We start from the raw sequence: 27,283 nt of genomic DNA on the forward strand, positions 1-27,283 counted from the left end.
AGCTATTCTTCTTTCTGATTTTTAAGTACTCCCTAGCAGTCTTACGCATCATTTAAAAGTATGCAATTGAAAACTTAAAAAATAGCGTTAAACACGTTACGCAAGGAAATGTAATGGAGAAATGATACGAAAATATTTTATTAAAGTAATGCAAATCAAAAGTCTATATTTCCTAAGAAACTTTTGTTGAACGTGCAAAATAAATATGCTTTTACTCCATGTCTACCAAAATTTGAGAAACTATGATTCAAACTTGCTTCTTCACTTAAACCTTTAGTATTCTTTAAGAAGGTATTGTAAATATTCTATAGCTGTATTCGTAAATCTACAACAAGATATTACTGATACTCTCCTCAGTACTATGTTATTAAAAGTAAAATTTTTATTGACTTTGTTCTCACAGCAGACTCAAAAATGGAGATAGGTGAGACACTAGAGACACTAGACACACTAAGCGGAGACAGAGGAGGCGGGATGACATTCTATCCTGGTCATTCTGATTTCTGTTTTTAGATTTTACCCTAAATTTCTCCAGACAAATAGCTGGGATAGTTTCTTACAATATGCAATGTTGCTGTTCTGTTTGGGAGTGTTATATATCATCGTCTATACAGTGTAAATTTCTTTTGTAAATAGATCAGTCATATTTATAATAACTTATGGATATTATTAGTTAGTACATTTATATTAAAACAGCTCTATCACTTCAAATTAGTTTGCGCAGTTATTATTGATTTGCCCGGATTATTACCCTTGCATTTAAACTTTGTGTTATCCACATAACTCAAATAATTAAAGTTGTTTGTAAATCGTTCCCATAGTAACTTTCCAATATTAACAGCGGCATAGTAAGCATAATAAAAAAAAGTCAATTTGGTGATTATTCTATTATCTTTTCCTGGTTTAAAAAAATGCACGAACGAAACATCATTTAAATATAAAATATGCACAAATTTTCGTAAGAATACTCTGTATTATCTTGAAACACGTATTTCATACTATTTCTTGGCACCTGGTTTCCAAAGGATTATTTTGTAAAAATTAAAAATATATTTTCCTTCTGAAATTAATTCACTGTCGACAAGCTTTAACTAAAAAAATTAACTTTAAAACTGACTGCGAAATTTCAGTTAATTTTCTGCTTAAGAGGTTCATATAACTGAAAATTCAGTGAATTTCTCTGAGAAACAATATTCGGTCTTGTGAAATTCGCTGCAAGAAAAGTAGAAATCCTTGCGAGTCACTGAAATAATTACAAGCAATCACTGATTTAAATAAAAAAATTAAATGGAGGATTTGCTGTTTTTTTTTTTTTAAATTCGAGTGAGTGCGATTAACACTCAGTGAATCAGAGAACGAAGCTTACGACTCATGTGAACAGAGCTTAAGGCGGTAGGTCCTAAAAAATTTGGATTCTAATATTTTGTGCTTTTTGCACTTGATTTTAATAAATTTATGATATAATCATATATAATTGTTTATGAAAGGCTTTTCTTGCTAAAAAGCCATTGCTTAATGGTGTTTATGATCTTAATGGTCAACATTTGTGTTAGTCCTAACAGTTACTGAAAGCATATAATCGTGTAGCATACAGTTATGTAGTGGTCGTCTTGACGCACTTTACTTCTAGTATATAATTTATATATCAATAAAAAGGTAATTTTTCCAAAACTCTGAAAAAAATAAAGTTTTAATGGTTTTAGTAAAACTTTTATTGATTTATTAATGGTATACTAAAAATAAAGTGTTTTAAGATGAACTTTACATACGAACGGTTAAATACAAAGCGCCATACCACATGATTGCATGGCTATCTGTACCTGTAACGATTGATATAAATATTTGCCATTGAGTTCATAAAAAAAAACTTTAAGTACAGACATATTTAGTTACATTTTTTATAAAAATATAAATGATTAAACGATGAATTTATTTAAAATAATGTGCAAAACACGAAATATTAGAAGCAAAATAATTAAGAATAGAGGTGCTAGGTGTTTGACTCACTTTGCTGCCAATTTCGAGAAAGCTTATGTTTGATGCGTGTCTCGGTAACAAGTCACTAACTAACCAACTAACTAACTAACCTGTAAAACTGCGGCGTCGGCATGCACGTGCAGAGTTCAGCAAACAGTACATCGATTATTACAAACGCACAAACGCGCAATATTCTTCGCATCTTTTTATCCGCTTTCACTGCAACACGAATAAATCGCCTTTGCAAAATGACCAGAAATTGGATGCCAATAGCTTTGTTTGGAACATTCCATTGTTAAAATATTTGACCAGAGAGATTGTTGTTTTCAGCCCAGACTGCATTTAGTTAGCCGTTGCTTACAATGATGCTATTTCAGAATAATAATTCTTAAAGAAATCAAAAAAAAGTATAAGAATAGTTCCTTACGTCACAAAAGTTTAGAACAAACAACAAACTTGGGCTTTTAAATTTAAATATGCCTCAATAGTAAGTCTCAATATTCGCTGTTTTACTAACCAATATAAAATTAACAATTTCAGAAGGAATGATATGTTATACGTATGGAAATGATACCGTAACTGGGTCAGGATATATAAAATATAAAAATTAATCAAAACAACATAAATGTTTTAAACATTCCCATATCTATAATAATGGACGTGCTCTTAGTGAACAAAGCTACCATTTGTAAGTGTGAATTGTGCTGCCAATAGTAATTTTTCGGCACAAATATAAATTAGAATTTTGAACTCTACTCTTAACAGTAATTTTATATCTTCCTCACCAGCGGGGAATCCCAGCATCAACAAGGGTCACCCCCCACTACTGCCTGGATTTTTCATGCACTAGCAGGCCTATATGATCTGTTAGCCCTTGAGGTAATGCGGTGACTGTCCCGGTCCAAGACACAGGGGATGCCTGGGAAACTGGTCCCGTAGAACCAGCCCCTCGGTACCCCACTGGCTTCAGCGCCCCAGATTTTGCATCAATATGTGCACAGACTAGCAATTGCGATTTGTTTTGCATATTGAGCCAAGTCTTTTGGGACCCAACAGCTTGTGTCCCTGCAGTGATGACCTACCCAGTTAAAGTTTTCGAACCTTTGGCCATTGTCTGTAGAGAGGCCCTTTACACCCCTCCAGATCTCTCTTTCCAACCTCTGAGGATGTCGGGGAACGAGGAATCCCCAGCTGAGGTACTGAGTGAGTTGCCTTGGCGTGGAGATGCTATATGTTCGCACCCACGCATCATTTCTGTGAGTCTGTTGGATTCTGCCACGGTTTTTAGTTTCTAGCAAAGGATCCGACACTTCAAGCTGCAAGCATCTTATCGCAATTATTCAGGCCCACTCCCAACTCACCCACTCACATGAGGATGTTATTCAGCTATTTCCGCTTGCCGAGATTAACATAACTGTACCCCAGTGTGTGCACCACCGGGTATAACTGGGCAAAAACAGTTGTTTAACAGTCCAGCACTTTTTAAGAGACTCAGTACTGGCGCCACCAGTCAGGCACTGGGAACATCCATCCTTAACATCATGAGGACCCCCAACGGGGTGTTAATATGAGGGGAGGGAGCTGAACCTTCGGCTGACTAATCCTGCAGACAGCACCAACCCATTGTACTATCTATTATATCCATCACATGCTGGCCACACCTTCTCTGTACCAACCTCATCAAGAACAGTATAGAATGTGGGTGATAATTCAACCGCATACAGAAGGAGATAAACTTCTTATAATCACAATCGGTAAGTTGTTAGAGCCCCGCATATAACGAGAGGCTGAGGCACCTCATTACAACATCGTCATCACCAAGCAACCCCTAGCTAACTCAGTTAACCAAACAATTGATTGTGTTCTTGACCCTAGGATCCCAAAACTCAGATGAGCAGATTATTCAACAAAAAGTTGCATTTGTTTTACATGCTCGATTAAACTGGCATGTACTCCTGTGAAGGCAGAATCCACGCAACATTAGAGCCATCGGAAAATGGATACGCCATTTCTTCGTAACATGGAGATGTTTGAGGAGAAATTACAACGAGGGGCCGAGGCTACATATCCCGAAGAATAACACCACCCTATGAGTATGACAAGTTAATTATCCAAGTCTATCACATCTTGGAACCCTCAAAAAACACAGAGGGCCTGTAATCTGGGAGTAGTCTATTTATACCTCTACTATCTTGTAGCATTGCACAACGAGGACTTATTATATATATATATAGGAATATTGAATACGAATAACTTTGATATGAAGGATAATTTTTTAATATGTAAATAAGGATAATGGTTCAGAGCTGTTAACTAATGTTATGAATTACTTTGGTTAAATTTCATGGAGAGCCTTAAAATACTTATTTCCTTGAGATACTTAAATAATAACTTGTTGGTTAACTCTAGATCATAATAATAAATTTTGATATTTAAAAATTAATTTCAGGAATTGTTTTGTTTAAACCAGTGTAGACTATAATTTTACAGGACCTTATTTTTAAACAAAAATTTCTAATACGGTATGAATTTTACTTTGATTATTAAATTTTGAACATTGTATTTAATGTTGTTGGGTAATTTTAAATTCTATTGGATATTGCTAGTGTAATATTTCGAGAATAGTCTGGAAGGTGCAGAAGAAAGAGCGGACAGGCGCGACACACTGGCGCCAGAAAGTTATTTTTCACCTTGTAAATGCGTGTTTGGGATTTACGCGTCACATGGACGCTCAGCTGTAGCGACCGTCGGGAAGGTTCTCTAGAGGCTACCACTAGCCAGCCAATCAGGGCGAGCCCTGGCGTGGAGTGATGCGCACGTCCGAATTTCCTTATATGGTCATGTTTCTGAATTCTCTTCTCTGATTGGTCAGTATGCCCACGGGGTTGCCTCCCTTGTCTTCACCTTTACAAGGGAAGGTAGTCTCGTCTACCAAGTCACTTGTCGCTCGATCGTCGCCGAATCCGGTTACGTCGTCGGGAAGTCACACAATGGAAAGTCACTAAGGGACAACTTAACGCCTAGGGTCTGGGGCCATGATTATTTTTTTTTCATAAATACTGTATATTCGGAGAATTTAATTAGAAATTTAGGCCCTATGCGTCGGCATCGGCTTGATTTCGCGTGATTCAGGTCCGCGATGGACGGTACCTTGAGTTATGTCAAACTAAAATATGTTAAACTAAAATATATATATTTTTTTTTGGCCAGTACCAAGACTCCTCTACCATCAACGGCAAGATGTATGGTGCTGTGGTATGTATTTGGACCACATCCTATCACATTTCAAAACTGTGCAAGTAACAAAGCTTTCGAACTAAATTCATGTGTAAAATTGTGTACTAATGCCATGTAATGATGAGAAAAAATATTTTTTTGGAAAGAAATAAACAAAGTTATTTTAACAAACTCTTTTATTTCCAAATTAAAATTAAACTGAAAAAAAAAACGTAGAAGCAACCATAGTAATGAAAAATTCCTAAGGAACATTGTCTTTTTTAACCTTTCTCTGTGTGCTTAGCCGGGCCACCCATATAACGTAAAAACCTTTCCAGGCTAGTACCATAGCTGTTTCGCTGCTCACTGCGTCCGCCCTTCAACAGGGTAAGGATCCATCTGGACGTGCTCTACGCGGTAAAAACCACCATCTGCTAGTGCATATCCTCACCCTGTGACCTCGGCTGGTACAGAAAACTTCAACGGAGTTTCATAAATCAGGACGGGTCACCTTGCACTACTGCCTAAACATTTTAAGTACCTGCGGGCTTGTATAGTCTGTTAGTCTGTAAACTAATACGGTAACTGCCATAGTCTACGATGCATGATATACCTCGGAAACTAGTTCCGTGGGGCCTGCCCCTCATACACTCCCTTAGCTCCGGTGCCTCAGAGCAAACAGCACGGGCACCTTGTTCAAAGCTTTCGCTTCACTTGATTTACAACGCGCGAGTTCCTGAACTCTTGAGGGCCGGCATGACTCCCCGAGAGGGGATGAATGCGACGGAGCAAGGCGTGGCCCCAAATGGCGACGGAAACAGATACGCCGTTTCATCGCAGCCCAGAGGCGTCGGTGGAGGCAATGTCGAGAGGCAGAGGTCACCTATTCCAACATCGGCACTAACACGCCGATGCCGTTCAGCAAACTAGTGGCTTCCTCACTGGCAAGTCCTCCAGAGAGGAACCACAGGTGCCTATCCGAGTCTATAGGAATCTGTAAACCCCCTTCGGATATACCGAATGGTGTTCACAGAAAGCCCATGATCCGACCAGGTTCCTATCCAAACTTTACTACACTCCAGGCTTGTGCCGGAGCATATTAATGCTATTACAAGTCCACCTGTTTCAGATTGCGTATCCTAGGGCTTGCTCGTAAAGCTCTGAGAGACCACTTAACTTAACCGTAGCCGACCGCAGCCAACACAATATACTTGCCAACTTGGAAAAACACCATCAGTAAGATTTGAAATAAAAACCAAAATTTTGCGTAAATCATACGGGATGATTAAATCAATGTTAGTGAAACACGGACCATAATTAAAGCGACATCCTTAACACAACAATAGTTTAATGGATGCATACCTGTAAAAATATACTTAATAACTGAAGAACTAATTAAAGTATACTTTAAAAAACAAAACCAAATAAAACCAGGGCTTATCGATTCAAATATAGGTGAATTTACCAAGTGATATAATACTTTAATTTTGATTACAATTAATATTATTTAAAAACGTCACATGCATGTACACAAGTTTAACCAAAAAAAAGTATGTGGAGTCTATATTGTTCAAATCTATATTAATATTCTTAAATCACGGCTTTTCCGTAAACGAAATAACATTCCGAAAATACTTCTTTTGAACTCTAAAGACATTCCTATATTTACCCTGCAAACAGCGTTTCTAAATTATTACTGGATTTTGAGAAATTGCCGTTTATTGGTTCCCGATGCCATTTCTTTGAATATAGCAACCGGTTTTTTTGGACCGGCAAGTATACTTTTTTTGTGTCTGAAGTCAGAAATATTTTCGGGAACAAATTTTCAGTGTGATCTGCTAAACTAAACGAACTGTTATGTTCTATTAAAAAAAAACTGGTGAAACAGCATTCCACTTGAATCACATCCGTGGTTCTGGTATGGCTCGTAGAAAATAAACTGTTGATTTTTTTTTCTCGGCTGATTTTACATTACTAACGTGCTTCAAACACTTCACGTTATAAGACACATCATTCTTCCCGTCATGTAAAACTTTTAAATCACAACGGCGATATCAGCAACATCCTGATGAGCTAGTTAGCATATATTTTTGGTTGTTCTTTCTTTTATGTTCTTTAACAAATGGATTGCCACGCTATTTATAATACTAAATCAAATGCGCGAATTATTCATAAAGAACTTTGATGTGACATAGTTTAGGACAATAAGCTTAGGTTCCTTTACGATGGTATTTATTTTTAGATTTATTTCATGCTTTTAAAAGTAAAAGTGGACTCTTAAAAAAACTGTTAAAAACAGCAAATTAGGTAAATTCATTTACTATAAATAAGTGGAATTTCACTGATATTCAGTAGTTTAAAGCAGCTTCTTATTTGGAAATGATATTTTGTGAATGATCTCAAATTTTAATCTCCTGGTTTTAGCTACACATATGTGACCACTGTATAATAAACGGAAATCTATAAAGCCAGAATATATTTTTAAATAATGCCTCTTTCAAGTCATTTATCAGGCCAAGGATGTCTCTAACAATAAGAATGGGTGGCGTAAAGATCCACTCTTTGGCATTATCTGAATGTCAACCAGGTTGCGCATGTTTGATGTTTGCTAAAGAAAATTAATGATTTTTATTTGTAAGATAAGTAGATTATTTAGAGTTGACATCACGAAGAAATGATTCTTTTTGGCATGCCCTAGTCCCCTTTTCGACTAATAGATCACAGCGGCAATTTAGTTCTACGGAATCATTAGATCAATCGGTTTGGCATCGAAGCTGTCGTAATGTTCCTTTTAAATCGTTGTACAATGTACGCTGATGTTCTAAGGCTCACCGTAACCATTCAGTTGAAGAATGGCTACTGTGACCTCAAATTGCTTCTTGGGAAAGTATGCTTGTCAGTGGTACTGTTACCACTCACCCATGGGAAATATGATTACATGTGCATTTGGTCTAGGAAATGGTCTAAAAAAAAATTGTCCTTAAGGTGTGATAGAAACACGGTCATTGGTTTATCGCAAAAGTGACTCTTTATTCTGAAGGGGTAGTGACAATATCATCTTTCAAAGGAGTAAACGTTTCATACACCACTTCTGTCAAAGGAACTTGTTGTGGAGGAAACGGTGGTAGTTGTAGCTTATAGTAGGTAAGGGGACCAGAACTCTTGTTTCTCATGTGTGCTGATATCACTTGCAGCTGTTCGGAAGGACGAGTCTCATTCACATCTTCCCTCGGAAATGATGATGATTGCAGCGGTTCAAGAGAATAAGTCTCAAAGACCTCTTTCTTCGTAGACAATGTCGATACATGTAGGTATTCAGTAGGATACTTCTCAAAGGCCTCTTCCTGCAGATATGATGGTGACTCATGCAGCTGCTCTGGAGGATATGTTTCATAGACCTCTTCCTTCAAAGGGAATGGAATCTCTTGAATCGGCTCAAGAGGATTAGCATCAAAGGCCCCTTCCCTTGAAGATGATGTTGAGGCTTGCAGATGTTCAAAATGATAAATCTCGTACACCTCTTCCCTCAAAGGTGATCGCGAATCTTGCAGCTGCTCAGGAGGATAAGTGCCAAAAGTCTCTTCCCATGGAGATAATGGTGCTTCATGCAGCTCGGTAGGATATGTCTCATAGACTTCTTCCCTCAAAGATGATGGTGAGTCTTGCAGCTGCTCGTGAGGATAAGTATCAACAGCCCTTTCCCTTGAAGATGATGTTGATGGTTGCATATGTTCAAGAGGATAAGTCTCGTAGACCTCTTCCCTCAAAGGTGAACGCGAATCTTGCAGCTGCTCAAGAGGATAAGTGCCAAAAGTCTCTTCCCATGGAGATAATGGTGCTTCATGCAGCTCGGTAGGATATGTCTCATAGACATCTTCCCTCAAATATGATAGTGAGTCTTGCAGCTGCTCGGAAGGATAAGTATCAACAGCCCTTTTCCTTGAAGATGATGTTGATGCTTGCAGCTGTTCAAGAGGATATGTCTCATAGACCTTTTCCCTCAAAGATGATGGTGACTCATGCAGCTGCTCGGGGAGATAGGTCTCACATACCTCTTTCCTCGGAAACGATGTGTCGACTACCAGTTGTTCAGGAGAATAAATATCAAAGGCCTCTTCTCTCGGAGAAAATGGCGATTCTTGTCGGTGTTCGGGAGGGTAAGCCTGAAACACCTCCCCCACTCTTCTCAGATAGGTAAGCTGGATGTTTCGGCGTTGAGTGATGTCGTGGAGCCAATAGGGCGTAATAGAAGCCAAAACCCACCACGTCCTTTGCAGTGACCTAAGGCTAGAGAGGCTGGCTGTCACAACTGCTGAAAATGTTGAATTCATAAAGCTGATTTTCTGAAACACACATACATAATTTGCATATGAATACAAAACTGTTACTGTCATACATTATTATGGACTTTACTTAGTTGAGAAAAACCGATAACCGATTTGTGAGTCACGAGAATGGTCCGGTGAGTGCTTCAAAAATAAATAAAAGCTGGCAGTAAGTTGAAGCCTCAGATTTGTGATAATTTTAGTATGAATCAACTTAAATGCTAATGAATTTATCCTGTGGGCGAAAATCACGATTTTCCTGTTAAATCTGTAATTTAATAACATTGATGTGTGTAATAACAAACTAAATGGGGATATAATTTAACGTAACGCCTAAAACACATATATTCTTCTACTTAGCACTTATTTTAGATTCTACCCGTCAAACCAAGCTACAGCACTGGACCCAGTAGTGTCTTGACTTGGTAAACAGAGCATATTAAAATGTTAACTAACAATCGAACCATTGATTTTTATATCATGTAATTTCAAGCATTATCACAAGAAAATAATAATAATTGGCTTTACATCCGGAAAATAAGCTGAGCGGACCATTATGAATACCATTTAAGCTACGTATTAGTGCGTGGAATTTACCTGACTAGAAATACTTCAGTGTGACAAGCATAATCAAAACAATGTCACCTTATTCTGCTTGCAAGTGATGAGTTAGTATGATTTATCGCGAAAATGATCAAAGACAGCTTAATTTTACAGAAATCTTATGGGATAAGTAATTTGACCAAATTTCTGTAGCTTCTTCTTAATCCCCGGGTTGGAATAATTTTTAACAGAGTGCCTTATTTTTCAAATGCGTAACGTTCAATAAAAAAGTAGTACCGAGGAAAGTGGAACTTAGGTTAAAAAAATATACTCGCTTTCTGGATGAATCGGGTTTGAATACTAAAACATAAATTCTGATTAATGTTTTACAAGTTTTCCTGAAATCACTCGAAAAAAATCCTAGAATTGTTTTTTTTTTTTACTGTAGGCCAATGCCGATTACTTACCCCTGCTTCCCTGACTTGCATTGTGTTTGTCTGTTTGCAATGACCTCTTTGTTGACAAGGGAAGAACCAAAATAAACGAAATAATAAAGTAAATACATCTTTCAATTGTACAGGTACTGATTTTCATTGGCCCAGTCATCAGCAGGAAGACTATAAATACTAGTTAATCAAAAAAGAAACTTTGTTAACATGAACCAGTATTCTGAAATTAATCACGCAGTAAAACTTATATGTGGAATACCACTTTCTCTACTCACAAAAAAGAAACAACGCAGCTCCGTTTGGCGCCTTGCGGCAGACGATAATTAACGGTCTTCGCAACCGTGCTCGTTTATCCCACTAACATTGGATATTAAACCAGAGTATAAAAGGCTTAGTATAGTGACCCTGGATGACAACATAATAGAGTTCCCAAATTTATCCTTGGAGGTCTGACGTGGATTGCGTTAGTGATAAACTAGTGGTGCCATCATCTTCAGATCCCATGCTTTGCTAAAAATATTTCTGGTTTTTATAGTTGGCTGTGTTCCTCGTTACACCAAACTCACTTCGGGAATATAGAAGTGTAGCGATAAGATATTTCAAGCACTCTCACTGACAAAAAAAAACTTTGTTTGATATAAACAGTCGAGTTTACGAAACAGTTTGTTGGGTCAAGTATATATTCCCTTCTAAAATTACAACAAAAAGTATAATTATTTCTTAGCTTTGGCTACGTTAAAAGTGAAGTGTTCACCAACGTTTCGTTTGATATTTCAGCACTCATCATCAGGGTAAAAGTCTCCTGAGACTCCTCGCCACGAATATTTTATTTAAGCATACAAACTTTTCATTGAGTTTAGAGGATTCGGATCTAGGATCATCGAAAGTGAAAATGTGGGGCACATTGTCGTTAGCCGACAATATCTTCTTAATATTCTCCAACCACAGAGTCCCAAGGATATAAATCATTTCATTCTACATCCAGGGATGTCAGGCACCTGTTGGTTCTTTTTTGATAAGCTTTTATGAACTCAATATGTATGTATGTTAGTATGTAACGGAAACATTGAACATTATTTTGTCCTCCTTCAAAATGTCGGATTAACTCGAAATTTTGCGTACTTATCAAGGATCGATGACAATACTATATTTTGAACAGTTAGACCCGTTATACTTAATAGGATAATCAGGATTAGCGATTTTTTTCTTAACCTGGTAGTGTCTTTGCGCCAAGACCAAGAAGGGAAACTACCAGGTGTGCCGATCAACTATTTCTCGGATAAGTTACCGACTTTTAATAAGATGAAATTTTCGGAGAGGGAACCTGAGATCCAGTTATCTCATCCAAGGGAGGCAGCAGGCGCCCAAATTGCTTATTTCTCGGATAAGTTACCGACTTAGAATTATACATGAATGATTTCCCGATTTTATTTAAAATCATTGATTTTCATATTATGTAATTTAAAATATTGTGTACTATAGTTATTCAACACGCTATATCGAATTATATATTTAAAGCAGCCAATATTTACTCAAACTCATTTTAATAGTATATTGATGTAATAAAGAAAAACAACTAAAAAATGAAAAATAAATAATAGTTGAAAAAACTAAAAAGATGCTTTTATATAAAATCCAACTAAAAATGAAAAATAATAATAGCATAAAAAATAAAATATACTGTTTAATAGAAAATCCCATTAAAAAAAAGAAAATAAATTTTAATAAATTTGAGTTAAGAATAGTATAAATAAGAAAAAAATCTTATTTATTGCAAAAAAAGCGAAGGGTGCTATTTAAGATATTATCAAATGATAATTCTTCTACGCATATCTGTCAATACCATATTTATAACTAATGACATAATGCACCCCAATGATTTTTTTTGCAATAAAATACATTGAGAATGTTTACCTTGGCATTGGTTTTATCCTCGTGATGATTATAGTTATTATTATACTCACCCGTAACTCCTGGGTATACTGTGTGTTGTCACTGTCGGTATCGGCAGGAGCGAAGGCATCAGGGATAGAAAACGCTTCCAAATCCTGCTTCGGAGGTGAAAGCACCGCTTGATCCTGGTCGCATGTGGCCTCTACTTCCGTCTCTTCTGTGTGACGGCTAGGAGACTGGTAATCAGCGAATAACCCCTTAACACATTCCACTTGAGCAGCCGTTGAATACAAGAGCATTTGGTTGTGGCAGGTCACCAGTTGTGCGTCACCAGGTGTTGATGCACTCTGTATCTGTTCACGAGTCGACGCAAGCAACATCTCTTCCATCAGAGAAACAGGTGAGAAATGGTATTGTTGTTGGGAAGATGCTAGTGGCCTATCACGCAGCAGGGCACTGCTAGAAGACGGCACGCCCTGAGGAACTGAGCCGTGCAACTGGTGGTCGGCGGGTATGATCACGACCTCCTCCAGGCCATGGTCGGGCCGACTGGCGCAGCGCGCTGTGGCGGGGCAGCCCCGGCCTGCGCAGGAGGCCAGCATGCGCCACAACTGGCGCAGCAGCCACAGCACGGTGACCAGCAGAGGGAGGCTGACCAAACCAACCAGCACGTACACCATCTGCAACACAAGACACGCTTCATCAACACCACTGACTCAGGTCTTAATGACCTTGTTAACGTAGTGGGAAAACATTGCCGGTGTGCACAGCTCGTGTTGTTCTCACACCAAGGTGTGAACTAAAGTAACTTAAGTACATAGGGAAAAAACTTTTCTGGACTATTGCAAAATATTCCTTTGGAAACCAGTTGCCAAGAAATAGTTTGTAATACTACAAAAAATATATTGCAACCTTGTTCAACACATGACTATGGTTATTTTTGCATACATGAAATACATTTTTTTCTACATAATACTGAATATTTCTTACAAAAATTTACACACAATTTTATTTTTATTTCATGTTTTATTCAAGCATTCATGATGGTTCTCATACTTTAAGCCAATTAACAAAGCTGAATATTGTATAGGCCATACGATGTAGTCGTCAAGCCCAGGGAAACGTTTATACAATGTGTTTGTGTTTATGTTTTGTAAATGAAACAGACATATTCATGTAAAATAGCAGATATTTGTATACTTGTACATTTAAACGAAAACAACTGTATCATTACAAAATGGGTTCCTGGTAACACTGGGTTTGTATTCTTACCCGGTAATTTATGCTTTGTGTTGTCCCAGTACCTTCAATAGATAAAGTATTTTGTAAACCGTTCCCGTTTTAACTGTGCACATATACAAGCGTAACAAAACAAAATAAAGTACAATAATTGAATAATCTATGGTCTGTACCATGGTTTAAAAATTATGCTAGAATAAAACATTAATTAAATATAAAATTATGTGCCGATTTTCGAGAGAAATATTCAGAATTATCTCAAAAACGTATTTCAGAAATGAAAAAAATACCCATAGCTATTTCTCATACACAGTTACAATAAATTTGTAGTATTACAAAAAAACATTTATTGGAACTGGTTTCCAAAGGAATCTTGTGTAAAAGTACAGACATTTTTTTTATCTCTGTAGGTAAGAAATGGAGATCATGGAGCAGCATCTGGCCTTGGTGTGAAACTCCTCCAAGTTGTGAAAATTCCTTCTCCAAACAAGCCGGGTTTGGAACGAATAATATCTTAGCGAGAGGCGAGGCGTGCTTTTATCACGTGCAAATGTTTTGATTAAAATTTAAATAATATTCACGTAAAAATGTCAGCTAAAATATTATTATTTTTTCCATGCTAGTCATTATTTAGTTAATTTTTATCAACAGTTTGCAGCCCCATTCCAAGCCAATAAATAATTAACAAATGCAGGTTACTAGTTTTTGTACATAAAACAATAATTCTGCTTCTAACCACGAAAGGATATATGATTTCTGTACTGAAAGTTATATCAATTTAACAATTTGAATCCAGGAGCATGTGGCGCAAAGGTTCGTCATTGACTGGAGCTGTCGTACAATCAGGAAACTTTGCTTCCTGCAACTCATAGCGCTCTGTACATCTGAATTTTAATGCAGTATTTGTTTGTTATTTCATTTTTAGTGGGTTTGCATTTGCTGACATTAAATTATATTTAACAAAAATTGTGAGCAATTCTTTAAGTATCTACTCGCCAGAGATGTATAACACGCCGCTAGAATTCGTTGCTAGAGCAGCTACGTGGACTACCGAATTATGCGATTTGCAGAGCGAAATGTGAACCTATACAAAGATACGACTCCGATAAATGCAAAACAAAATTTAAAAAAAATTACTACACTCTGGTTGATTTTCGACAAGGAATTATATTACCCTAATAAAAGGCCAATTTTGTTAAAAATTCATTAAACAGTTAACACTATAAAGTTTCCTTTTTGCTTTGTTAAATTTGGTTTCTGTTATTCGCCACAAATGTCAGCAACGTCGTTAAACATATCTGTTCAATTCGACTTCCGATTCAAGTAATTACTCCTACCAAATACAGTATACCGAGAGCTAAGACACACATTAAAGAGTGTGTGTTTGGTTCACATCGGTCTACACTGACAGTGCTGTTGGCAAATGGCGAGTACGGGCGCAGGCGGGTCAGCTCAGTCTCTGTGACTCCTGGCCGGGAGGGAAACAGCACGCGGCTCTGACACGGAAACTGAGTGACAAATCTCGTTTGTGTTATTTCATATAATTATTTGGTGGTCTTATTTTATTTATAGTTAACAAATCGTTCATTTGCTAGCTATTTTTTTTCACGTGCTATTTATTCAAATGCTTTACTCCAGACTTATTGACCCATGTAATATAACTTGGCATCCGAATATGACTTGCACTGCACATTCTTATTGTAAAAGAAAAAAAATATTAATTTAAAAATAACAGTAATCCGTAAATTTATACATTTACACGAAAATAGCTATATCACTGCCAAATAGTGTTCGCAGTAATACTGCGTTCGTATTCTTACCCGGGAATTTATGATTTGTGTTGTTTCAGTACCTTCATTAGCCAGAGGTATTTTTAACCGATATCTCAATAGCTTTGTAGTATTAACTGCGAGCATGAAAATATTCCAATTGTGGAACATTAGATAATCTTTTCCATGGCTAGAAAAAAACAACATTATTTCATCTACATTTAGGAATACTTACTTGTGAACTGGTTTCTTAAGGAATATTTTGTAAAAGTTCAGACTTTTTTTTTAAATCTGCGCATCGCTCAAAACCTAGGAGAACACGCCGGCCGCGATGTCGAGCACGGATGTTCCTTCGATGTTGATCACACTGCCAGAGCTGACACGACACGGGGCAGGATGTTCAGCTGCCTCACGGAACTGCTGTCCGGTGCACGTGGACGGTTGTGCGTGCCCTGCTCGACGACCCTGGCTCGAGCTCCGCTCGTCGCACCACCAGCCTGCCGCGGCGCTCACCAGTGTCCGGGAAGTGTCCACAGTCTCAGAGTCCCGGCACCCACGATCAGTACTCACCCCCGCTCCCCCGCTGGCCCGCGGGCTGGCTCGCCCGGCGATGGCAGCGCCAGGGAGCTCCACCACCGGACTCCCGCTGAAACAATGCTTCCGACCTCAGGGGCGAGGCATTTCCGTAGTTCAGGCGCGGTGGGAAACCACACACAGAAACAAATATTTCCCTGTACTTTCACAAAAGATTCCATTGGCAAACAGTTGTCAAGAAATAACTCGTAATCCTGCAAGAAAGATAATGTCACTTTTGTACGACACATGGTTTGATTATTTTTTGAGATAATACTAAGTATTCAATAATGGGGATAGTTTGATTTTCATATGCTTATCAACATGCGCAGTTTCTTCTGTTAAGCAATTAAGGGATAAGTATACATATAACTTTAACTAATGGAGGTACTGGGACAACACAAAGCAGGAGTGCCCGGGAAAGAATCCGAACCCAGTATTACTGCGAACACTATCTTGAAGTGATACAGTTGTTTTCATGTAAATTTAAAAATATCTGTGATTTAACAAGAATTTTTCTGTTTCATTAAAAAAAAAATACTTTGAAATGGCAAATATACCGGGATACGCTATCACTTTAAGGCGCCGTCTGCCCAGGCGCACATACCGTGTGCAGAGCTTCAGAAAAAACTACGTAGTTTCAAAACTACTCAAGATGTCTGAATGTGGTCTGTTTACGAAATGCATTTAAGAATTCGCTGAAGGCCGAAAATTACTTTTTGATTTCTGATTAAATTTATAAACTGTATTTTTAGAATATTGAAAATAGCAAAAAGGCGTGTTTTCAGAATAATTTTAGTCGTAAATAACCGGCACAGATTCTTGAATGCACTTAAAAGATTTGCAAAACACCTTTATATTAATTTCTCCACCGTATAATGTTACGGTCACCGCTCAAATTTCACCGTTTTCCTGTGACGACAAGGAGACTGCACGCCAGTTCAGAGCCTTATGCTTAGAGGCTATACCGCACTAGAAATACGAGATAGCGTCGCACTTATCATCTTGCCTCACTTATACATATAGGCCTACATTCCCGTTAACATTGAACCATTTCGGGGAATATTTGACCACCACGCTGCCCTGTGAAGAAGGACCCGTAGGATTAAATTTATCAGATGCAACAGTCTATACTATAACAGTTTCTACACTTGAATGGCCTTCGTAAATGCATCGCGCATTATTTGACAGGAATTCCCCGACAAACACCAAACCATGTGCGACCCGGAGAGATGGTTGAAGACGATGAAGACATCGTCGACTTGATTATGCACACGTTTGTGAAGTATAGCCTGACACGATGAGATATCGAAGAATTTGCAGGTCTCAATGTTTTGTTTTGACGTCACGTTAAACTATCGTTCCTTAAAATGACTTTACGCCTGCACGCACGATAAAATGTCCCGTTACGCACATTGTTCCGTTAAGCTGTGTCCCGTTACGCTCATTGTACGCTTGCGTTGCAACTATCTCTCTTCCACTCGATTGGCCTATGCGTCCGAGGAGAATAAAGACAGCGGCAGCACACAACTTACATCTACACGTGAACTGTTTCGTCGACTGTTTATAAAGTTAAGTTAAAAGTTAATGTGGTTTTCATTGCTTATAATAACAACAATTTCGCCAATAAAGGTTAATTAATCTTGCATTTAAAAAATCTGAATACTAGTATAATTTCAAGTATTTATTCTTTTATCAAAAAGAAAAATCATTCAATTTTATTTATAAATTATGCAATCATTTCATCAATGTTTTGTTATGACGTTGTCACGTTAAACTATCGTAGGTAAACCAACTTTGCAGACAACCAATTTTTTAAAATTATATTTGGATTGTAATCATTTTATTTCTTTTTATACAAATGTATTAAACATACATATTATTTATACCGTATGTACGTGATAACTTAGGACAAATGCCCCTCCAATAAATAGAACAATGATGATCTTTTTTAAATACAATAAATTTCGTTAATTAACTCATAATGTCGCATTCTAAACAATTATCTCATTTTCCCGCGAGTAACAGACGTATATAATGATAGGAAGCGTTTCTCTACAACCGCCTGGTGATATGCAACTCGCTGAACACTTTTGTGCACGTAATTGCGCACCCCTAGGCGTTAATGAGTCTACCTGCAGTTCATAAACAAAAGATGCCGTTTTCCATGACTATTATTTCGTTTTTTGCGACTTATAGCTAATTTGGTATGTATATATTATGCACAGGTAATACAACACTGATGATATGTGCTTTATAATTGAAGTTGTCAACTACAAAGTTTTTACATAGGAAAAAAGAGCATCATTTTAAGTTTTTGAGAAAAAATATATTGTTGTAGTTTTTGATACTCATATCCACATCATAGGTATTTTTCATTATTGTTTTATCTTTTCCATAATTTACATATTAACAGATTATTGTACAGGAAATAACACTCACAAAAGCTAGCTTGTGTTTGAGTGTGAATAGTATGCTTTATGTTTACGTGCATTATTATTATTATTATGGATACGATTTCATAGTAAAATAACATTTAATACATGCGAATTGTTTTATACTTTAACATTCTAAAAAAAAGCCAGTATTGTAGTTTTTAAAAGTATATAAAATTAAATTTAATTGAAAAAAAATAAATCTTAATTATTATCAGAGAAATGAACTTCCTTATTATGAGAGAATTTACTTAATTTAAAATATTCAGCTATTTATTTACTTATAGTTTTGTTACTTACATTTTGTAACTTTTAAATAAAGTAAAAAATTAAAATTAAGGTACTAAAATTTTTGACGTGTAACATCTTAGCTCTCGGTATACAGTATTTGGCGGGAGTAATTTCGGGAAAGGAACGGAAGTCACATGGAACAGAAATGTTTAACCAGGTGCTGCCATCTGTAGCGATGGCGTGAACCAAAGTTTACAAAGCCATATGACAACCTTATGGTACTAACGGTTTAGTGAATTTTAACAAGTTGAGCAGTAATTTAATAAAATTCCTGGTCCAAAGCCGGAGATAAAGTACTTTTTCAAGTCTTTTTCTTTTTTATCGGAGCCGTTTCATTATATAGTTTAACCTTTCGCCTTGGTAACTGAATGATTTGATGGTCGACGTAGCTGCTCCGATAATGCATTCCCCAAATAATGTCGCTGAAGACACTAGTTTCGAATAGAAATCACGCAGGACATTATTTTAAAGAATTCTCGTTAAATTTTTATCTGATTTTCTTATTTTTTATAAGTGTATTTGCAACACGTGAACACATTAATTTGATCGTTACCTAGGTTAGATATTACACGTTACTAGCAAGTATTGAAAGACTCGGTAACATTTCCCCCCCAGTAAAAATAGTGTTTTAATTGTTACATCTTTTAACTATACTTCGCCCCAAGAAACAAAAAGTCACCCTGGCGGAAAAATACTAACTATACTGAAGTTGTACAATGTGTGCAAGATTGTCTACCCGCCAGGGATCCTCTTTTTTACTTTTTTTTTATCTCGTCGTGCAGAATTTTGATATTAATGGTTCATGGGAAGATTTAAAAAATACTTTGTTTGCCAACAGTGCTAACGTGCTACAGAAGAATAAAAAATTCAAAACTATTCTTCTTTCTGATTTTTAAGTACTCCCTAGCAGTCTTACGCATCTTTTAAAAGTAGTCAATTGAAAACTAAAAAAATAGCGTTAAACACGTTACACAAGGAAATGTAATGGAGAAATGTTGCCAAAATATTTTATTATAGTAGTGCAAATCAAAAGTCTTATATTTCCAAAGGAACTTTTGTGGAACGTGCAAAAAAAAATATGCTTTCACTCCAAGTCTACCAAAATTTGAGAAACTATGATTCAAACTGCTTCTTCACTTAAACGTTTAGTATTCTATAAGTAGGTATTGTAAATATTCTATACTTGTATTTGTAAATCTACAACAAGATATTACTGATACTCTCCTCAGTACTATGTTTTTAAAAGTGAAACTTTTAATGAATTTGTCCTCACAGCATATTGGAATGTCGTGACAGTCGTACTTGATAAGCATTAAATTATACTCTAGTCCTACTCACTATAATGCAGCTAGGTGAGACACTAGAGACACTAGAGACACTAACCTTAATTTCCAGAGGAGGTGGGCTGACATTCTATCCTGGTCATCTTGATTTCTGTTTTTTAGATTTTACCCTAAATTTCTCCGGACAAAAAGCTGGGATAGTTTCTTACAATATGCAATGTTGCTGTTCTGTTTGGGAGTGTTATGTATCATCGTCTATACACTGTAAATTTCTTTTGTAAATAGATCAGTCATATTTATAATAAATTATGGATATTTTTACTTAGTACATTTATATTAAAACAGCTGTATCACTTCAAAAAAGTGTTCGCAGTTATTATTGATTTTCCCGGATTATAACCCGGGCATTTATGCTTTGTGTTATCCAGGTAACTTCAATACTTAAAGTTATTTATAAATCGTACCCAGAGTAACTTTCCAATATTAACAGGTGCATAATAAGCATACTAAAACAAAATAAGTCAATTTGGTTGATTATTCTATTATCTTTTCCTGGTTAAAAAAATGCATTAACGAAACATCAAATAAATATAAAATATGCACCAATTTTCGTAAGAAACACTCAGTATTATCTTGAAACACGTATTTCATACTATTTTTTGGCACCTGCTTTCCAAAGGATTCTTTTGTAAAAGTTAAAAATATATTTTCCTTCTGAAATGACTTCATTGTCGACATGATTTAAATTTAAAAAAATTAAATTTATAACTGACAGCGTAATTTCAGTTAATTTTATGTTTAAGAGGTTCTAATAACTGAAAGTCAGTGAATTTCTCTGAGAAACAATATTCAATCATGGGAAATTCGCTGAAAGAAAAGTAGAAATCACTGCGAGTCACTGAAATAATTACAAGCAATCACTGATTGAATAAAAAAAATTAAATGGTGATTTGCTGTTTTTTTTTTAATTTGAGTGAGTGCGATTAACACTCAGTGAATCAGAGAACGAAGCTTACGACTCATGTGAACCGAGCTTAAGGCGGTAGATCCTAAACAATTTTGATTCTAATATTTCGAGCTTTTTGCCCGTGATTTTAAATAAATTCATGTTATAATCATATATAATTGTTTATGAAAGGCTTTTCTTGCTAAAAAGTCATTGATTAATGGTGATTATGAACTTAATGGTCAACATTTGTGTTAGTCCTAACAGTTACTGAAAGAATAGAATCGTGTGGCATACAGTTATGTAGTGGCCGTCTTGAAGCACTTTACTTTTAGTATATTATTTATATATCAATAAAAAAGTAATTTTTCCAAAACACTGAAAAAACTTAAGTTCTATTGGTTTAAGTAAAACTTTTATTGTTTTATTCATGGTATACTAAAAATAAAGTGTTTTAAGATGAACTTTCCATACGAACGGTTAAATCCAAAGCGCCATACCACATGATTCCATGGCTTTCTGTACCTGTTACGATTGATATAAATTTTTGCTATTGAGTTCAAAAAAAAACATTAAGTGTATACATATTAACTTACATTTTTTATAAAAATATAAATGATTAAACTATGAATTTATTCAAAATTATGTGCAAAACACGAAATATTAGAAGCAAAAAAATTAAGAATTAGGTGCTACGAGTTTGACTTACTTTGCTGCCAATTTCGAGAAAGCTTATGTTTTATGCGTGCTCGGTAACAAGTCACTAACTAACTAACTAACTAACCTGTAAAACTGCGGCGTCGGCATGCACGTGCAGAGTTCAGCAAACAGTACATCGATTATTACAAACGCACAAACGCGCAATATTCTTCGCATTTTTTTATCCGCTCTCACTGCAACACGAATAAATCGCCTTTGCAAAATGACCAGAAATTGGTTTCTATAGCTTTGTTTGGAAAATTCCATTGTTAAAATATTTGGCCAGAGAGATTGTTGGTAGCAGCCCAGACTGCATTTAGATAGACGTTTCTTACAATTAAGCTTTTCAGAATAATAATTCTCAAAGAAATCCAAAAACAGTATCAGAATAGTTACTCACGTAAGTTCAGTTTAGAACAAACTTGAGCTTTTAAATTTAAATATGCCTCAATAGTAAGTCTCAATATTCGCTGTTTTACTAACCAATATAAAATTTACAATTTCAGAAGGAATGATATGTAATGCGTATGGGAATGATACCGTAACTGGTTCAGGATATATAAAATATAAAAATTAATTAAAACAACATAAATATTTTAAACATTCCCATATTTATCATATTTTAGCCAATTTTTACGTCTTCGATATTTATACTCTAATACACTTACGTAGAGTTCCCGAAATGATCAATGTAACAGTAATTTAGTTTTTTTAGCGAATTTGTTATTGAACACCCATAGATTTTGTCCTACAATCGAGTGAGATGTGATAAACACATATCTTAGTACATTCTTCTTTAGGTGAAATTCCTACTTTTGTAAATTAATTAAAATGCGTAAAAGAACTTATAAGTTTCCCAAACATCAACCTAAAAGGAAGCTTACATTTAATACTTTTATTTAAAACCATGTTCGGTTACTTTACTGTCAAAAATGAAGAAAATACTAGTATCAATGGAGTGGTGTCAAATAAAAAATTAAATTTTTTTATGGTGGATACGATGGGGTCTACATAAAATTTAAATACAGTAAGAAAATCCAAATCATTGTAATACATAAGCAGTACATATATCTGAGCTTTCAATGATTTAATGTCGCCATGTCGTTGGAATGCAATTCAATCATCCTTTATGTTGATATGTTGAATATAGCCTAGAGGAAAATGTCTGCATTTTTTTTAAATCTTACGTATAGATACATTATTACTAACGACACTGAAATTTCCCGGATTCTTTTGGTTGCAAGGTAGACTGCAAACATGCATGCCTTTGCATTGCTTTGATGAGTGAATCACAATTGTTTGTACACTCCCCTCTGCGACTAAATAGCAGTAGAGAGACCGAACCACATTGCCCTACTACAAAAAAGAGGAGATTCTATAGTAGACGTTAGTGAATATGAAAGCATATGTGTGTATATCATACAGTAAACGCATCCGCATAATTTCCGAGTATACGCGAGGAACGTTCCAAAAGTAATATCGAAATTTTTTTGAAAGAGCAGTTGGTACTCTAGGTGAAACAATTGCCGTCTGCGGAGGAGTAATGACGCATGCGCAGACGGCCGAAGAAGAGAGAGTAGCAGCAGACCACAGTACCCGAGGTTATTCGAGTACAGATCACGAGGCAGACAGACATGTACTGACAACGTGGTCGCCAATGGAAGTGTGTGCTGTTATCCCAGCGTTGATAACCGCACTCTCGGGATGTCACTTCCAAAACAATGCTGAGGCGGAGCATACTGTGCGACAAATCCTTGCATCGCAGGGCACCGAGTTTCACCAGAGTGGTGTCTTCAAACTGACTGTAAGCTACGACAACTGTCTCAATGTTGGCGGAGACAATGTTGAAAAATAGTGCAAGGTGTATAGTTCATGATGCAATGGTGTATTTTTTTGGCAATAAGGTATCCGCGTGAAAAAAAAAAATACGAAACTTACTTTCAGAACGTCCCTCGTATATTGTTGTGCCTCTAGTTGTAAATATTACTTTATTTTCTACTCTGAAACCCTCGCATTATTCAGTGCGGCAGTCTCAGGGCAGGAGTCACAGGAATAAACGACGGTAAGAGACTTACAATTGTATTTGTACTTGTGTTTCCTGCCATCTACTGTGGGCTTCCTGCCAAACGTAGTACTGTTTGCCTTCTTTGTTGTGGCTATTTTACAACCACGGGGTTTTAAAGGAAAACACGGGTGGGCCGACAATAGAAGCAAAATGTGCTATTCATTTGTGTATTCAATCTATATAAAACAACATACACAATTAGCCGAGTTCTGTGCTCACTTTTTAAGGTGGGACTTCTAGACAAAATCGTCCATGGCTGTAAAACAGAAGCTTTGGTTTAAGTAATCTTGCACAAATAATATCCCTGGTCCCTTAAAAAGACACTTAAACTTTGTATAGCACAGTTGGTTGCAATACTTGAAACAAAATATTATTTTCTGGATTAAAAGACGGCACTTCGCCGTAGTTACTGGACAAGTAGAATTACATATCAAATAGTTCTTAAAAACCAAACCTATATTGATCATGCAAAGTTTATCTTGGCTCGGTTTTGAAACATTCTGTACATAAAATGAATATATTTTTTTAAAAGTCCAAGACGAGTGAGAGTCAGCTTAACGCCGACGATGGTACTGCCTGATATCTCTCAGTCACTGCGGGTGTTCCGGGCTAGTGGTGAACTCTTATGGATGACTCGTCCGTCTCGCTTGTTCAGCGAGTAGAGTATGCCTTCTTAGTGCTGACAGCCCATTGGCTTTCACTGAGTTCCTAGCGCAGGTTACACCTTCATTAACATTAACATTCTATTGGAGTTTCCTGAGTACCTGGAACTAAGTATACTATCTTAGTGTTGACATGACCCAGACGTTCTCCTAGTAGCTTGTAAAAATAATACTTTAACAGCGCCGACTGTCTCCTGATGTTCTCAGAGTACCTGGAGCAGAGTACACCTTTGTTAGCATTATCATTCTTTTGGAGTTTCCTGAGTATTGGAACACGGCATACTGTCTCAGTGTTGACGTTATTCTGGCGTTCTACGAGTAACTGGATAATACCAATATCGTTGAGGTCACCGTGGCCCATGAGGAAGGCAAGACGTCATGACGGTCTGTTAAAAGTGATGGTCATCTACCCTAGTTATCTCTTTATTAAAAACAATACAAGACTTTATCAATGAAATACAAGCAAAGAGTAGTTACATCACGATTTTCAGCTGATATAGATCTTGTGTGTGTACGAAGTTCCATACAAGCAACCGAGCAATACCGATCAAATTGTTGAAAGAAATGCTAAAAACATTTATTAAAAATATACATTCAAGCTTTTTAAAGGTTAAATGTAGAAAAACTGGTAGATTACACATGTTTTGTATAAACAGTTTGTTTATTTATTTAATCTTTATGATACCAACATGAAAGATTATTTTTTTTTACTTTCTTTATCTAAACATATTTTTTAACGATTGCACTCTAATAATAAAATACTACCACGGTTGTCAAAGGTTTTCGAAGTGCCAATACTATTAGAATATATCTATTCTCTGGATGATTATTTCAGTGGGGAAATCGATTTAATTTATTTTTATAGACTTGGTTTTCACTGTATGTCACATGATAAGACAAAGAAGATGAATACACGACACGCAGAAAAACAAGCCAAAATTAGCTGATGTCCAATTTTAAAATATATAGACACCCCTTTGGAATTCTCTGTGCTGTCTTTCTGTGTTCTCGTTGTGTTGTCAAGATTATCTGTTTTGTATCATAGTTGGGTTCATTGTTTTTCGCTGTGTGGTCCAAGATCGAAGTTTTTGTTTTTTCTGTTGTTACAATTGTCCCATCGGTTCAGCCCACTGTGTGTATCTTGCTATGGTATTTTTGCTTCCACGCAGAAATAAATTCTGTACTTTCACACAAGAATCCTTTGGAATCCAATTGCCAAGAAATATATTTTTTTAATACTACAAGAAATATATTATAAATTTGTACAACATATGGCTATGGTTATTTTTGCATACATAATATACTTTTTTAGAGATAACACTGAATATTTCTTAAGAAAATAGGTAAATAATTATATATTAATTGATGTATTCAAGCATATTTTATTAACAAAGATTATCCACCTACGGTGAATAATTTAGGCCTACTAAATATTAAGTAATAGATGTAAAAGGATACACACGAAATATAAACTTAAAACTGCATACAACATGATTATATTCTCGATTATATGCTCTTAGTTAATGCTAGGAGCTACATAAAAATTGGCTCTAAGTTTATAAAATTTTTAATAAATTTGTATTAATCATAGTATAAAAATTTTTAATAAATATATATTAATAAAAGTGTATATAAGAAAAAATGTATTTTATTTAAAAAAAAAGCGTGGGTTGCTTTTTAAGATATTATCGAAATGATAATCCTTCTGCTCATATATGTCAATATTATATTTATAACTATTGACACCTCACAATTTTTTTTTAACTAAAATACATGTATTCTTATATACACTATTATTAATTTGTATTTTTTTATAATTTTTTACACTATTATTAAATCAAATTTATTAAAATTTATTTTCTATTTTTTTAGTTTTGTTTTCTATATAAAGCGTGTTTTTTTTAGATTTTTTAAACTATAATTTATTTTCTACTTTTTAGTTTGGTTTATTTATAATTTAAAGTGATACTTCTGTATCGACGTATGAATGAAATTTAATGACAATGTAAAAAACTTGATAGTTATTACATCAATTTACTATTAAAGTAGATTTTCAATAGATATTAGCTGCAGTTAAAATAAAATCGATAAATATTGTTTTATTTCAGAAGTGTCACTAGATGTGGCTCAATTTTTTATTTATTACATGACTTTACTATTAAAGTGAATTTGAGTAGATATTGGCTGCTTCTAAAATATATATCCAATATAGCTTGTTGAAGAACTACAGTACTCAATAATTTCAATATCCTGCTATGAAAATCAATATATTCGGAAAGTCATTGATGTTTATTCTAAGTCAGCATATCTGATGGGTTGACATCCTTTGTTTGCAAATGTCTCACAAAAAATTTAGTTTCATTTGTTCCAGTCCGATTCCACTGTAAGTTTGCATGCAGTTGTACCAAACTACATTGGAGTATTCTAAGAAATGTTTTAATATTTCTATGTTATTTTTGTCTTCTTTGATTAGGAAACGTTCACATTCTTTTTAAAATCTTTAATCCACTGGTAAGCATTTGAGTTTCTGCCCGTGATTTTCTCAATCATAAAATCTTTTGCAATTTTCCCTAAATTTTGAGTTTCAGATATCGTTTTTGGTAAATATGTAGTGTACGGACTATCGTCAAAAAAATTTAAAAATCTGAAATAACTTTCATTATATGCTCTTTTACGTCCTCTTTTCATTACAGCCTGCGGAGATAAGAAATTCCAATTACTTTTGGAGATATCGCCGTTCTTATTTTGCAATACAAGACCTATGTAATCATTCGACCAGCGAAATTTTATATTTTGCCGTGTGTGCGTGAATGCCTAAATAACAGAAATTTTCCATTAGGTAAGGTTAGTTACATTATTAATACAATAAATAAACGGAAATAAAAAATAATATAAATTAATTTTACTTGATGTACCTA

General features: G+C 35.6%; 1 protein-coding gene across 1 annotated transcript in view; it reads right to left on the reverse strand.

Annotated features, from left to right (window-relative positions):
- Positions 1–27,283, reverse strand: part of LOC134531346 (uncharacterized) — a 105,891-nt gene that overhangs the window by 22,680 nt on the left and 55,928 nt on the right. Inside the window, exons 4-6 of the mRNA XM_063367044.1 lie at positions 15,982–16,057; positions 15,052–15,110; positions 12,877–13,083 (exon numbers count right to left, since the gene is read on the reverse strand). Of these exons, the coding sequence (XP_063223114.1) occupies positions 12,877–13,083; positions 15,052–15,110; positions 15,982–16,057 (342 nt within the window). The remainder of the gene's footprint in view (positions 1–12,876; positions 13,084–15,051; positions 15,111–15,981; positions 16,058–27,283) is intronic.

This window comes from Bacillus rossius, chromosome 3 (genome assembly GCF_032445375.1).
Source record: "Bacillus rossius redtenbacheri isolate Brsri chromosome 3, Brsri_v3, whole genome shotgun sequence".
Lineage (NCBI taxonomy): Eukaryota > Metazoa > Arthropoda > Insecta > Phasmatodea > Bacillidae > Bacillus > Bacillus rossius.